Genomic DNA, 14,652 nt, shown 5'->3' on the forward strand with positions numbered 1-14,652 from the left:
TATTATCTAATACAAATGTAACCATTCCAATTTTTTTGAATAGTGTTTTTATAGTGTTTCTCTTACTATCCTTGTGTTTTTAACATATCTATGCCTTATTTAAAGTTAGTTTCTTATACCCAGAATGAAGCTGGATCTTGCTTTTTTCCCTTAGTCTTATAATTACTGTCTTTCATTGACCTATTAAACCATTTAAATTTTTTTATATAGTTAGATTTAAATCTGTCATCTTGCTAGCTGTCTTCTGTTTGTTCCTTCTGTTCTTTGACTGATTTTCCCCTCTTTTTTCAGATTAAATGTTTTTTATAGTTTCATTTTGTTTAATCTTTAAAGTTGGTGTACTAGCTATATTTCTGTTTGTTTCTAGTGGCTGCTCTAGGGATTATAACATACATCTTTCAGTTTACCTTTAAATTATATGATGAAATTACTTCCCTGATTGTGTAAGAACTTTATGACAGGATACCTGTTTTCTCTCTCTCCTGCTGTGTGCTATTATTGTCATACATTTTACTTCTACGTATTTTATAAAACCTGTGATACCTTGCCACTGTTTTTGCGTTAGATTATCAGTTATCTTTTCAAGTGATAAAAATGAGGAAAACAATGCCTTTTATATTTATCCTCATTTTTATGAAAAAATGAGGGTAAATTTTTGGAGTTCTTCATTACTTTGCTTGGATCCATCCGATACCATACTCTTCTGCCTGAAAACATTCCGCTCATATTTCTTGTGAATATATCTGCCAGCAATGAATCATCTCAGTTTTTGTTTGAAAAAGCCTGTATTTTCTCTTCACTTTTCAAAGATATTTTTGCTAGATGTAGAATTCAGTTCAGTTGTCTTCTGGCTCGCATAGTTTTCAACAAGAAGTCTGCTGTAATTCATTGTTTTTTGCTCTATTTGCCTTCAAAATATTGTCTTTGATTTTCAGCAGTTTCACTATGATGTGTCTAAGTTTTGTGTGTTTTTGATCATGCTTGAGTTTCTTCTGCACTTCTTGGACCTGTTGTGTGTTTCCTTTTTTATAGTTTCAATTTCTCTCTTGAGATTTCGGTTTCATTAGATTCTTTAACATGTTAATCAGTTATTTTATTTTTGTTATGTTATGTTATGTTATGTTATTTTTTGAGACAGTCTCACTCTTTCGCCCAGGCTGGAGCACAGTTGCATGATCTCAGCTCACTGTGACCTCCACCTCCTGAGTTTAAGCAATTCTCAGGTCTCAGCCTCTGGAGTAGCTGGGATTATAGGCATGCGCCACCACACCCAGCTAATTTTCGTATTTTTAGTAGAGATGGGGTTTTGCCATGTTGGCTAGGCTGGTCTGAACTCCTGACTTCAGGTGATCCACCCGCCTCAGCCTCCCAAAGTGGTGGGAATACAGGCTTGAGCCACTGTGCCTGGCCTAATCAGTTATTTTTATATCTCCCTCTAATCGTTTCAACATCTGGATTCTCTCTCAGTCTGGTTCTGTTGGTTGCTTTATTTCTTGACAGTGGGATATTGTATTCTTTTTTGTATATTTTGTTTTTTTTTTTTAATTAAATGCTGAACCTTGTATGTAGAAGAACAGTAGAGACTGTGAGGTAAATAGTGTTTATGCCTGGAAATGGACATGCCTCTTCTGTCAGGCTATTTTTGTTATGGTTTGAATCAAGTTATTCAATAACCAAGCTAGGTTTCTGTTTTGTTGTTGTTGCTGTTATCCTTAGTATGCCAGAGGCTTCCAACTCCTTCAGTAGTAGGCTGCTGCTACCTTGTGTTTAATGTAGGGCCTGAGGTGTTGTTAGAGGGTTTTTCTCAGTGTTTGTTTCACCCTCATCTTTTAGTCATCTCTGTACATCTCCACTACAGAGCAGGAGTCTTTCTCCAGACTCTCATTGCTAGGCTCTTAAGGGTAATAGGGGAAATGCTTGTTCTTCTTGTCTGGTCTCCATCTTAGGTAGAGCCTATATACCTGGCCTTGAACGTGGAGCCCATACTTCTGCTCTCAACTTCTGCTTTGATTGGTGCAAGATCCTGGGCTTCAGGTGTTTTTGTCCCTTTCTTCAGCAGCAGGCATGTTTTTTCATTTTGTTTTATTTTGAGACGGAGTTTTGCTCTTGTCTCCCAGGCTGGAGTGCAATGGTGTGATCTCAGCTCACTGCAACTTCTGCCTCCCGGGTTCAAGCAATTCTGCTGCCTCAGCCTTCCAAGTAGCTAGGATTACAGGCATGCACCACCATGCCCAGCTAATTTTGTATTTTTAGTAGAGACAGGGTTTCACCATGTTGGCCAGGCTGGTCTCAAACTCCTGACCTCAGGTGATCCACCCTCCTTGGTCTCCCAAAGTGCTGGAATTACAGGCATGAGCCACCATGCCCGGCCCAGGAGCAGGCATGTTTTGTTCCTGGCTTCACACCGTGACCCCAGTGGTGAGAGTTTGGTGCCCCTTCTCAGTGACTTAGGCCTTTTACTTTGTATGAGAATAGGGTTTGGGGGAAATGGATGATGGCATTTGTTTCTATTTCCTTGTGGCAACTAATCACCTCCTGAATACCTGTGCTACTGGGAGTGGATCTATATGATCTTCTCCCTTTGATCCTCCTGTTTCTTCTGATTACCTCCTGGAGGCCGTGAAGTAAAACTTGTGCATGAGTGCAAACTCTCCTTATGGCTAGGGTTTTCAGTTATCCTAAATATATCCTAGCCCACGTTTGGCCTTTAAGAATTTGTTAAAATTTTACTTATTTTCATCTTACTTGCTTCTCTTGTGGTTACCTCTTCTTTTTATGCTCTGCCAAAAGTGAGACAGTTCCTGTGTATCACCTCTCCTCAGAGGGCCTTTTCAGTCTTTGGAATTAGTTCCCCTGATCTCTGTTCTCTGATGTATGGTCTTACAGATTATCTGTTTTTTGTATTGTTAAGGTAGTAGCAATGTTCTATTGCAGCTTTCTAAATTTTAAATAAAAGTAGAACCGAAAAGTTTTTTAATGAATTAATCATACAATTAGAATGGTACTTTAGAAGTATTAATCAGATAGTGTATAAAACGGATTTGAGGTCGGACGTGGTGGCACACGCCTGTAATCCCAGCACTTTGGGAGGCCGAGGCTGGTGGATCACGAGGTCAGGAGATCAAGACCATCCTGGCCAACATGGTGAAACCCTGTCTCTACTAAAAACAAAAAATTACCCGGGCGGGGTGGCGAGTACCTGTAGTCCCAGCTACTCGGGAGGCTGAGGCAGGAGAATCATTTGAACCTGGGAGGCAGAGGTTGCAATGAGCTGAGATTGCACCACTGCACTCCAGCTTGGCATCAGAGTGAGACTCTGTCTCAAAAAATCAAAAAAACAAACAAAAAAAAACCAGATTTGAGATGATATGGCATGTCCTCTACTTGGAGTATTTTCACCTGTTTATTTTCCCTTTGAAGACTCAACACCTCAGGTGGGCAGCTCGGGAAGCCATTAGACATCATTATGTAAATATCCTTCACTTGAGTTCCTATAGCGTTCCTTGTCCACTTTTTGGAACACCAACCAGCTTTTAGACAGTTATCTCCCCAAAGGGAGATATAGTATTTAGCCCAAATTTGTCTTATAAATAAAATGGTATATAACTTCAGCTGTGTGAATTCTAAAATATAAGCTAAAAGATGGTTTTTAAAGTCATACTACCATATTGTTTCATATGTAAGAATAGTAAAATGAATTTACCTAAGTTTAAATTTTTAGCACAGAACATTGCTGAAAAAATCCTCCTTTTAATGTTAGGGTAAAATATTACTATATTGACCCACCTACAAAATAAAAAACATATTTATTCTGCCAGATTTTTCTGTTGATTTCAGATACGATCATACTGACACACTTTTTTTTTTTTTTTTGGAGACAGAGTTTCACTCTTGTCGCCCAGGGTGGAGTGCAGTGGTGCGATCTCGGCTCACTGCAACCTGCACCTCCCAGGTCCAAGCAATTCTCCTGTCTCAGCCTCCTGAGTAGCTGGGATTGCAGGTGCCTGCCACCATGCCCCAGCTAATTTTTAAATTGTTTAAAACATAATCTGTTTATTTGGAGTGGCTATATTGTATATTGAGCCAGATTAGTAGCTAATAATTTTTTGAGTACTTACTTTGTATCAAGCACTGTTTTGCGTTCTTATGAGTCCTCTTTTTTAATCCTCACAGCAGCCCTTTGAGATAGATAAATTAAATAACTTGCCCAACATCACCTACCTTAGAATGGGAGGAGCTGGGATCTGAACCCAGCAGTCTGTTCTAAGATTGGAAGCAGGCTTTGTTCTTAGTCACTGAGCTATTTTAGTTCCTTCAAAATGAATTAAGTTGTTGAATGAAAAGTTCTCAAGATTTGTATGAGTAGCGCAGATCACAGTTGAAAAGTGTAAGCTTAAGTACTATGCCAGAATTGGATATGTGGAGGGACAGTAAATATATGTCTCAGGGAATGGTGGAGACATTATGCAATTCAGAGGACATGAACATAATTCTCATTATTTTTTCCTACCAGTATGAAGTGAAGGCTCCTGTTCCTTCTGCCTGTTTCAGGAATATTTGTAAGCAAATGACAAAAATGCACGAAGCTATATTTGATCTCCTTCCAGAAGAACAAACACAGGTGAGTAGTAAGTAATTCCTAAAACTATTCATGTATATGTAACATACAATATCTGTACAGAATTGGGGTGTTTTTACATGCTTTTGGCAGTTAAGCTGTTCATGTTCCAATATGATTATCATTTTTTTACATTGTTATATTGACTGGTAGAACATGGATAAAAATTTCTAATTTCTAAGTGCTCCTTGCAGTGACAGACCAGAGCTAGAGCTTTACTATATTATAAACAATTCTAAAAAGTAGGTTTTCCATTTGTCCATGATCAGTAGTCCCAGATTCTGCTTACATCATTTATTACGCTGTTCCTTGGAAAATTAGAGTTGGCCTTTATCAATGAGTAGCAAAATATGTTATGGTGATTGTAATTCAAATTGGATATGGAAAGAATTAGTGATAGAGTTAATAAGATTAACACATATAATTAACTCAATCTGCTTTATTGTTATGTCAGCATAAGAGATCTGTAGTAAAGACAAACTAGGAAAAAGAGCAAAATGGAGGGTGGGGGAGTCTTTGGCACCTCTCAGCTATAAAGTATCCACCCTTCTATCGCTACTGTATTCCCTTACAAAAGTATTATCACAGAGTTCTCTTCACTCTTCAGTAACAGCTCTACCCCCTACACCCGTTGCCCTCTCCTGGAACTTTGAAGTTTTCAGTATTCCCTTTTTTACCAGTTTTTTTGTTTGTTTGTTTAATCTCAGCTTATTTCCTCTGAACTAAGTGTGCCTGGTTTGTAGAATAAATGGTATAATATTAAAGTCTAGTTGCTGTATGACTAATGAATTTAACTTTCACTGAGATTTCTGCTATTCAGACAAGTTTATTTATTTCAGTTTGTCTCTCTTACTTGGTTGAGTGCGTGGAAATGGTATTTGGGAGCAGAGGGTGGCTTTCTTAGTGTCTCTTGCCTACTGTTGCTCCTGCTGGTCTCCTTTCCTATGCCACCTCAAACTTCCATCCTATACTAGCTATTAACATTTTCTTCGTACTTCCCTAGGTTTTCATAAATCATACCAAACTCATGAATAAATATCATGTAACTCCTTTGGGACTCACTGAGGACTGAAGGGGAGCCATAAAATATGACGTACCCACTAGGGTCGTCTCCTTTTTCCTTCTAATTTCTTCTTAGCCAAGCCATCCTTTCCATTCCACATGTAAGATCCTCCACCTCTGACATTCTAACCTTCTGGATTTGCCATCTGAGTTCTAATTCTAGAGCAGGACTTACCCAGGTCAGGGAGCTGGGCATACAGGTACTTCATGTGTTTTATCTGTGGCGTAATTTAAAGGGTACTCTTGTCAACGCTGGGCAAATGTTATTTTATGTCACTGTTGCCACTTGAATACTAGTAATTCCACAAAACTTCCATAGATTATTATATATATTTTTCCCACAGAAAATGTTATTTCACAAAATCATTTCATAATTTCATTGTATATAATTTTAGGTTAGGTATTTCCCAAAGAAATATTGGGTCATTGCATGCAAGAACAATAAAATGCTTTGAAGTGATTTCACTAGATTAGAAGTACGAAGGTATCTTTGCCTCTATAATTATGACATTTTTTCCCCTACCAACTTCCTACTTACTATGTTACAAAATTCCCCACTACTTTTTATTATTTTTACCTGTCACAGTTGATCCCACTTACGGGAATTTTTCCAAAAAGGAGTACTGCTAAGGAGGGTAAAAAGGTTTTTCCAACTAAGGAGAAAAAATGTAGTGAAATAGCAATAGAATACTTTCAGAGGAGGATTTTTAAAGTATATGTCAAAGCAAAGGTTTTGGTTTTTAAAAATACTTTCTCTAAATAATATTGATAACTCAGATATTTACATCTTCTATTTCCGTAGAACTTTAAGAAACGTAGTTTTATTTCTTTTTCAGATGTTATTTTTAAGAATTAATGCAAGTTATAAACTCCACTTGAAAAAGCAGTTATCTCACTTAAATGTGATAAATGATGGAGGACCTCAAAATGGGTATGTTTTTTAACATTTTCACCATATACTCCCATATCAAATTGTTTTAATGATCAGTTTTGATTATTTGTGCCATCCTTTTCTGCTGTAATCACACTGAAGACCAACGTTGTAAAATCAGCAAGCTTTTGTGTTTTTTTTTTTCCCCCTGTGGAAATATCTGTTTCTATCTAACTATCTAAAAGGGGTTTATACATGGACAATTGCTTACCTGACGTTATGTATCTGTTTTGAGGCAGTGTGAATTAGTAGCACTTCCTTAGTTACCCAATAGCTTTCCCCATTCCAAACAGGATTCAAAAGTCCTACTGTGTGACCATGTGAATGTCACTTAACCTGCGTGCCACATTTATAAAATAACAAGGATGAAATCTGTCTTAATTCTTTCACAGGGTTATGAAAAATAATATATGTGTGTATATGTATATATTTTATTGTAAGCTATTGAAAAATTGTATGTATTACCGTAAAATAGCAAAGTACATAGAAAGCATAGGGTAGGATTTAGAATCTGAAAACTTGGGTTAAGTTCTAGTTCTGTCACTTACTAGCTGTTGTAACTTTGGGCAAATCACTTACTCCCCCTCAGCTTAGGTTTTTTAGATTTGAAAATAGGGATGATGATAAAAGTTTCCTTAATAGGATTGTTTGAAGAGTTATGTAGATAAAGATATGGGGAAGAGATTTTATAAAATTTAAAGCACTGATCATTTAGTTACGTCTTAATATCAATTCTTTAGTGTTCTAGGGTTTTTAGGAATAAAATTTTATTTCCTGTTAAAGGAATTTCAGGCTCAAATTTCAAACTTATAAGAACAAATGGAAAATGAAAAAAATGTATGTTGGGGTCAGAAGTTGGCCCTGCCATTTAAAAAGAAGTACAGTGAATCAATTTTGCAAAGAGCTATGTGAAAGCTTCGTTCTGTTGAATCTGTTAGGCTGAATTTAAGAGTTTTATGCAAGAATGATAGTCTTATTATCTGATTCTTCTTTTTCTTTTTAAAGAATTATTTGTTTTCAAAAATTTCAAAGCCATGAAACACTTAAAGGACAATAATGAACACTGAATAGCTTTTACCTAGATTTATCAACTGTTAAAATTTTGCCACATACTCCCTGCCACTTTTGCTCCTTCTCCCTCCCACCCCCATACCTCCCTTTTGACAAACAACCAAAAAAGTAGGCTGCAGTCATAAAATTTAACCCTTAAATACTTTGGCATGTGTCTCTAAAAACAAGAACATTTTTATACAACCGTAATACCTGAACCCCACCTAAGAAAATCAACATTAATTTAATAGCGTTATACCAACATGGAGTCAGATATTTTCAGCAAGAACATCACATGTGGTGACGCTGTGTATATCTCTCACTTGATGTCAGATGATACAAATGGTACATATATAAGAGACCTGCTCCTGAAAAGATAATAGCATATTAGAAACTTAGAGACTCTTGGTAGAGATGTATACTGCGTACCTTAAAGAGGGTGTTCAAAAAAAGCTAATAATATTTTTAAGGCCTACCCTGCTCATACCCTTTTACTTTTATTCCTATAACTAAATCTGGGTTGGTTAGTTGGGTTTTTGTAGACCAGTAGTTCTGAAGCACCCAAGCTAACTCGTTAGCTGTTACTTTTCTTTCTTAATATAGCTATTTGGAAGTCAGTCTGACCTTAGAGAATCCTCACTGTCACATGCTAACAGAAACTCATTCTTTATAAGTCAATTCATGTCTTTGAAATATCCCTGAAGATTAACCTCTACCTGTAGCCAAGGACATAAACTACCTGCTTAAAAGAATTTTTTGTTTCTGAAATTGCTCTAAAAATGTAGCTTTTGACTTTTTTTGAGGTGAAATTCACATAACATAAAATTAACTATTTTAAAGTGAACAATTCAGTGGCACTTAGTGTCTTCACAATGATGCGTAACCACCACTTCTATCTAGTTCCAAACATTTTCACTACTCCAAAAGAAAATCCTGTACCCATTAGGCAGCTGCTTCCTATTTCTCCCTCTCCCCAGCCCTGTACTTTCATTTTATTTTGAGATGGAGTATCACTCTGTCACACAGGCTGGAGCGCAGTGGCGTGATCTCAGCTCACTGCAACCTCCACCTCCCAGGTTCAAGCCATTCTCCTGCCTCAGCCTCCCAAGTAGCTGGGATTACAGGCACGTGCCACCACGCCTGGCTAATTTTTGTATTTTTAGTAGAGACGGTTTTACCATGTTGGCCAGGCTGGTCTTAAACTCCTGACCTCAGGTGATCTGCCTGCCTCGGCCTCCCAAAGTGCTGGGATTATAGGTATGAGCCACTGCACCCGGCCCAGCTCTGTACTTTTTAATGTGATTTTTTTTCCTCTAAGATATTTTAAAAATAGAGACATACAGAGAATAATAAATTATTTATATTTCTACTACCCAGAATTGATCAACATTTGTCATTTTCTCTTGAAAAAAATATTGTATTTTTAAAATGGTATTCAAAAAATTGCATTCCAGATGAAGCTAAGTACACCTTTACACCCCATCTGCAGTCCGATTCCCTTTTTCTCCCAGCCTTTAGGTAACATTTCCAGTGAATTTAGTCTACATTCTTTTAGTCTTATTTATTGTACCTAGATTTATGAAAAATATGTAGTGCTGTTTTGTAAATTTACTTATATGGTATATTGCATATATGCAGCTTGCTTTCTACTAGGCATTTTTACTGATTTATCTATGTTGATATATGTTGAGTAGTCTGTTTTTGACTGCTGTACAGTATTCCATCAAACAACCTTTTTTTTTTTTTTTTTTTGGAGACAGGGTCTCATGGTCACACAGGCTGGAGGGCAGTGGTGTGATCATGGCTCACTGCAGCCTCAACCTCCGTGGCTCAAGCAATCCTCCCACCACAGACTCCCCAATAACTGCGACTACAGGTGTGTGGCACCACACCCAGCTAATTTTTTAAATTTTTTGTAGAGACGAGGTCTCACTGTGTTGCCCAGGCTGGTCTTAAACTCCTGAGCTCAGGTGATCCTCCTGCCTCAGCCTCCCCAAGTGCTGGGATTACAGGTGTGAGCCACTGCTCCTGGCCATGAATCAGCCATAGATAAATTAGACATTTCCCCTAGTGATAAATTGCTAAGTCATTACTTTTTTCTATTATAACCATGCCATACTGAAGATCTTTATACATGTCTAACGGTGTGACCATTTCTTCAGGGCATATACCTATAAGTGAATTGGAGCTAATACACTTTTCATATTGTTAGGTATTGACAGTGGCTGTACCAACTCCCACATTAGTGGAGTAGTTTGTGAGAATTTGTTTCCCACATCTTTTCAACATTTGCTGTTAGATTTCCTAATTGTTGCTAGTCTGATCGGGGATAGTAGTACCTTGTTTTGATTTGCATTTTCCTGACGTTTACCATTTTTTCAGTTTATTGGTTATTCAGGTGTTCTCATCTGTGACTTCTTATGTTCTTTCCTATTTTTCTCTTGGGTTTTTAAAGAAATATCTAGTATCGCTTATATACATGAATACTAGTCTGTATTTAACGCCTTAGATGACACTTAGAAACCTGGCCTGCTTTTCCCTTGAGTTTACTATTTTAGTCAACACTCCTATACTCTAGTGCTAACCAATCAAAAACATTTTAGTTTAACCTGTTATTTTCTCTGTATATTAATTCATGCTGTTTCAAGATAAATCTGATTTCCTTGGGCTGAATTTATCATGAAACTGACTAACAGCCATTGGTTTATTCATTTTCCAAATATTTATTATTGAAGTACAGCATTAAATGGCCTACTTATTCATAGCAGGAATCCTGCTAAGTAAAGTATTTGGACATTTGGGCACTAAGAAATCTGAATTTTAGATAATAGGACTCTGACTCGGTGAGCACTGTTACTTTAATTATCTGAATAGAAAGTTTGAGATTTAAAAAATAATTTTCTCTCCATTATTTAGGTTGGTCACAGCAGATGTAGCTTTTTACACTGGAAATCTTCAAGCCTTAAAAGGCCTTAAAGATTTGGACCTAAATATGGCCGAAATTTGGGAGCAGAAGAGGTGATGTCATCCTGGAAAACTGGGTAGTTCATCTGACCATGGGATGTGTTTGTTATGAAGAAAATCTGGATGCCTGTGATTCGAGAATTGAACCTGAAACCCAAAGTGAACTGGGGTGGGGGAAGGGAAAAAGGAAAGTATCAAGTGTTGGGAAACTGGATTCAGTGGGATCTACAAGGAATGTCATTTTTGTGCATCCTACAGTGAGGAGTAACTGATCAGGTGTCTATAACATTTTTCATTCTCTCTGGAAACAGACTCAGGTTTCTTTGGACCAAATCCAAAAGAACACATAGCTGTAACACAGCTGTAGTTGACTAGAATGCTCTGTATACTTTATATTAAAAAATGCTTTGCATTTCTTCCAGTGCAATGAAATTCATATGGTGTCCCACCTTATTTAATGATGGTACAATTTAAAATCTTAGTCAACTTCTGTAGAAAGTTTTCTCTATGAAAGTAAAGCTGTTTGAAAAATTATTATTTTTTTACAGATCTTTCTATAAAAAATAAACATCTTTTGATTGCTTGGATTTAGGAATTCAATTTTTGTTTCAGTGACCAATGTCAAGTTGCAGGCTTTGTGTGTTGCATATTTAATATTTCTACTACCACCGTATGTCAACTGGGTAAAGCCTTCCAGAGCTCTCTAAATACCTGAAAGACTTAAGTCTTTTTTTTAAGTAATTAATACTTAAAAAAAAAAAAAGATACCGGCATCTATTTATGCAACTAAATACTTTTCAGAAATGGTATATAAAAGGCTACAGTTTAATATCTGTATTTTTATAAAAGTATGATGAAGGGTTTGGGGTGTTTTTATTTGTAGCAGAGGTAAGAATATGTATTCATATAATCTGCCTACTTTTGAGTTCTCATATTAACATTTAGATAACATATGAAGTATGGCCCCCTTGGATCCTTGTTTTTAAGTTACTTTCGATGTGTATACGAACAAAGACCAGGGAGAAACAGAACTTTTAAAACTATAGGCTGCTGTGTTGGGGCCAGAAATAAGGTGACAAGACTTTTATAATACCTACCTTCAAAATTAGAATCAGCAGCACTCTACAAATAAAGTGCCTGTGCTTCACCTCACACCAAGAATCTTGCCTAACCCTGTCAGAGTGCCTAATATCCTGTGGTGATTATGTATAATGAAACAGTCTTATTTTGTGCTCTTTGGTTTCTTAAAAGGAAAGCTTGTTTTCTTTCCTTTATCATTACAGAGGTATGTCTTTGGTTCTTAAACTATCTGTCTAAAATAAAGCTGTAAAAAATTAACAGACTTTAAAAGGCAACTTTTTTTTAAATGGTATATTGTGAACTTTAAGTTAAACAAGCAGCCTACTCAAAACAAGTATGGATGAATTTAAAGAAAAGGCATAAATTGAACTACCAGCAGACCTGAATGGAAAGATTATTAATGATCATTTTTTCAGTGATAATAAACAAGCTTCAGGAAATGAAGCTTCAGGGAAAGGAACTTTTTATGAAGCTATACCCCCTACCTCACTATAGAAGAGTACAAGGATGTGAAAGAAATGCCTTCCCTTTGCCCACTTCCGTCAGCTGGGAAAATAAATGCCACTTTGTTTCAATAAATGGAGAGTTTGTGGAAAGCATGGCAGGCATCCCAGTTTTAGAACTAGATGAAAGGTACTAAATACCTTCAGTTTAATTCCTATGGAAATAATGGTATGATTAAGATTCTTAGAAATGCCAAAAACTGGACTCATTAAGTACACACTGGCTAGGTAACTAGCCAGTGTGTACTTAAAGGGCAAATCTTTCAACTAATATAGTAACTGTCTAACAACAATAAACCATTTTATAGTTAGCATTATAAAGTACCAGTGTACACAAGTATTGCTTCACTGCTTTATTTTTGAAATCACAAGCAATTCAAAGTGATCATCATTGAGGCTTCTGTTAAAAGTTCTTCCAAAGTTGCCCAGTTTTAAGATTAAACAATATTGCACTTTAAGATGAACTAACTTTTGGGATCCTCTTCAAAGAAGGAAAGTATTGCTCCATCTGTGCTTTTCTTAGACTAAAAGCATACTGCAGAAAACTCTATTTTAAAAATCAACACTGCAGGGTACAGTAACATAGTAAAGTACCTGCCTATTTTAGAATCCTAGAGAACATTTCATTGTAAGAAACTAGCCCATTATTAAAGTGTCCACAGTATTTTTCATTTCAGTGGTCCAAGATGCGAAGGTTTCCAGACACAATCTTGTTCTCTAATACTGCTCCAGGTGGGATATCAATTCTGTCACCATGATTTGCAATGATGATAACCGTTCCCTAAGTGACAGGGAAAACAAAAGAGTGTACTTGCAACTGAAATGCAATTTGATTATCTTACAGTGATCAAGTTTATGTACAACTTTTTTTTTTTACAGTGAAGTAACTGTATTTTTTAATAAACAATATTAAACATGAAAAACAAATAACAGTTAAGGAAAATTGTAATGTGTCCTTCTGTAACAATCCTGGCAGTAGTTCTAGATTCTGTCTCCTTGTTAGAGGTAGAACTAAGAGCGGGAAGTGGACCTGGTGCCACAGCATGGCCAGCCCCCTTTTGGAGGCCTACTTGCAAGGCCACCAGCATTATCCAACCTTCATAGAGAAATTAAAAGGTGCTTGGTTTACATTTACATATAGGGCTTTTGTTGTTGTTTTTATAACAGTTCACTGATAAGATTTTTCATGTCTTAAGTCTTTAGGCAGTCTCAGCAATAAAATTCAATATATGTATTTGTTTTTTCAAGATCTTCATTTAAGTAAGTAGCTTTAATGGGAGGAGTACATGAAATCTAGTTAGGAGATTTTTAAAAAAATTACATGATTTGGAAAAAGCTATTGTATCTTTGGTGAGCTTTAATACTTTTATACCCCCATTTCCCTATTTCTTACGTGAGGCTGGAATGACACTCAGAGTACCTGAGTACTACAATAATGTAAATGAATATTCTTACAGTGATAACATTCCTTTAATAGGGTATATTCAGTACAAATTGTCATTTTTTTCTGCTTTTACTCAATCATCTTTAGTAAGCTAATGCTAATAGTGATCCTATTTTAAAGATTCTCATTTCAGTAAAATTATTTTAAGGATTCTCATTTCAGTAAAATAGTGCCAACTTAATTACTAGTGTAATTAAGACTAACAAGTATTCCTTAAAGTAAATGTAAATTTATGACTAGAAAATGAGACCTATATTGTAAAGCTGTAAGAAATATAATTTTCATTGTAACAACATACCTTTAATGAAACATTTTTTCCAAATGTCACATCTCCTGAAACTGTGAGGTGATCCAATTCAAGCATATCTGGTATACTTTCAAATCTTCTTAGATAATCTTGAACCTTACAGAAAAGTTGAAACATAAAAATTTGTCTCAAATGGGTTCAAAGAAAGACAGGAAAAATATTAACAAGAAAGTTTAACTGAACTGTAGAAACCTTTTTTGGCAAAGCTCAGGTCCTCTGTGGGAAGCACCTACTTATTAAGCACTCATTATATGCTAAATGCTGTGCAGGAAAGACCAGGAGCTACAAACATTGTTTTTATACCAAGCAATTTATAAGACAGTTGAGCAGATCTAAGGTTTTTTTTTTTTCTTTTTTTTTTTTTTTAAAGATAATCAACATGCCAAGAGCCAGATGAATAGTTCACACAATCTGAATTTAACTGAAAAAAAGAGATCATGCTTTGAAGCAGGCTAGACTGGAGCTGGACTTTAGTGGATAGGTAGGATTCTGAAAAATTAGAGCACATTTTAGGAAGAGCAACAGCACAAATTATTATGTTATCATAATAATTTGTCTTTTTATTTCCTTAGATTTACAAGCACTAGAGATTGTCCTATGTGACCCCGTTTCCTATTTTGCTGGGAAAATGGGAGCAATCAGAAAACTTCCACTTGTTTCCATCCACCACCACCACTACTTTGCCCCCATTGC

The 14,652-nt window shown here is 36.2% G+C and overlaps 2 protein-coding genes across 21 annotated transcripts in view; one reads left to right on the forward strand and one right to left on the reverse strand.

Annotated features, from left to right (window-relative positions):
- Positions 1-11,968, forward strand: part of VPS54 (VPS54 subunit of GARP complex) — a 127,187-nt gene extending 115,219 nt beyond the window's left edge. For 8 of the 9 annotated variants that reach the window (XR_010149485.1, XM_001165146.8, XM_515511.9 and 5 more), the window contains 3 exons: positions 4,514-4,621; positions 6,517-6,611; positions 10,578-11,968. Coding sequence is in view for 7 of the 9 variants with exons in the window: in XM_001165146.8 (XP_001165146.3) it covers positions 4,514-4,621; positions 6,517-6,611; positions 10,578-10,683 (309 nt within the window). In the remaining 2 variants the exon portion in view is untranslated. The remainder of the gene's footprint in view (positions 1-4,513; positions 4,622-6,516; positions 6,612-10,577) is intronic. The other variant, XR_010149486.1, reaches the window with a different exon arrangement.
- A 578-nt stretch (positions 11,969-12,546) lies between these two features.
- UGP2 (UDP-glucose pyrophosphorylase 2) overlaps positions 12,547-14,652 on the reverse strand; it is a 52,663-nt gene continuing 50,557 nt past the window's right edge. For all 12 annotated transcript variants that reach the window (XM_063789787.1, XM_063789786.1, XM_063789785.1 and 9 more), the window contains 2 exons: positions 13,951-14,055; positions 12,547-12,989 (listed from right to left, as the gene is read on the reverse strand). In XM_063789787.1, coding sequence (XP_063645857.1) covers positions 12,882-12,989; positions 13,951-14,055 — 213 coding nt within the window. In that variant the 3' untranslated portion in view covers positions 12,547-12,881. The remainder of the gene's footprint in view (positions 12,990-13,950; positions 14,056-14,652) is intronic.

This window comes from Pan troglodytes, chromosome 12, assembly GCF_028858775.2.
Source record: "Pan troglodytes isolate AG18354 chromosome 12, NHGRI_mPanTro3-v2.0_pri, whole genome shotgun sequence".
Lineage (NCBI taxonomy): Eukaryota > Metazoa > Chordata > Mammalia > Primates > Hominidae > Pan > Pan troglodytes.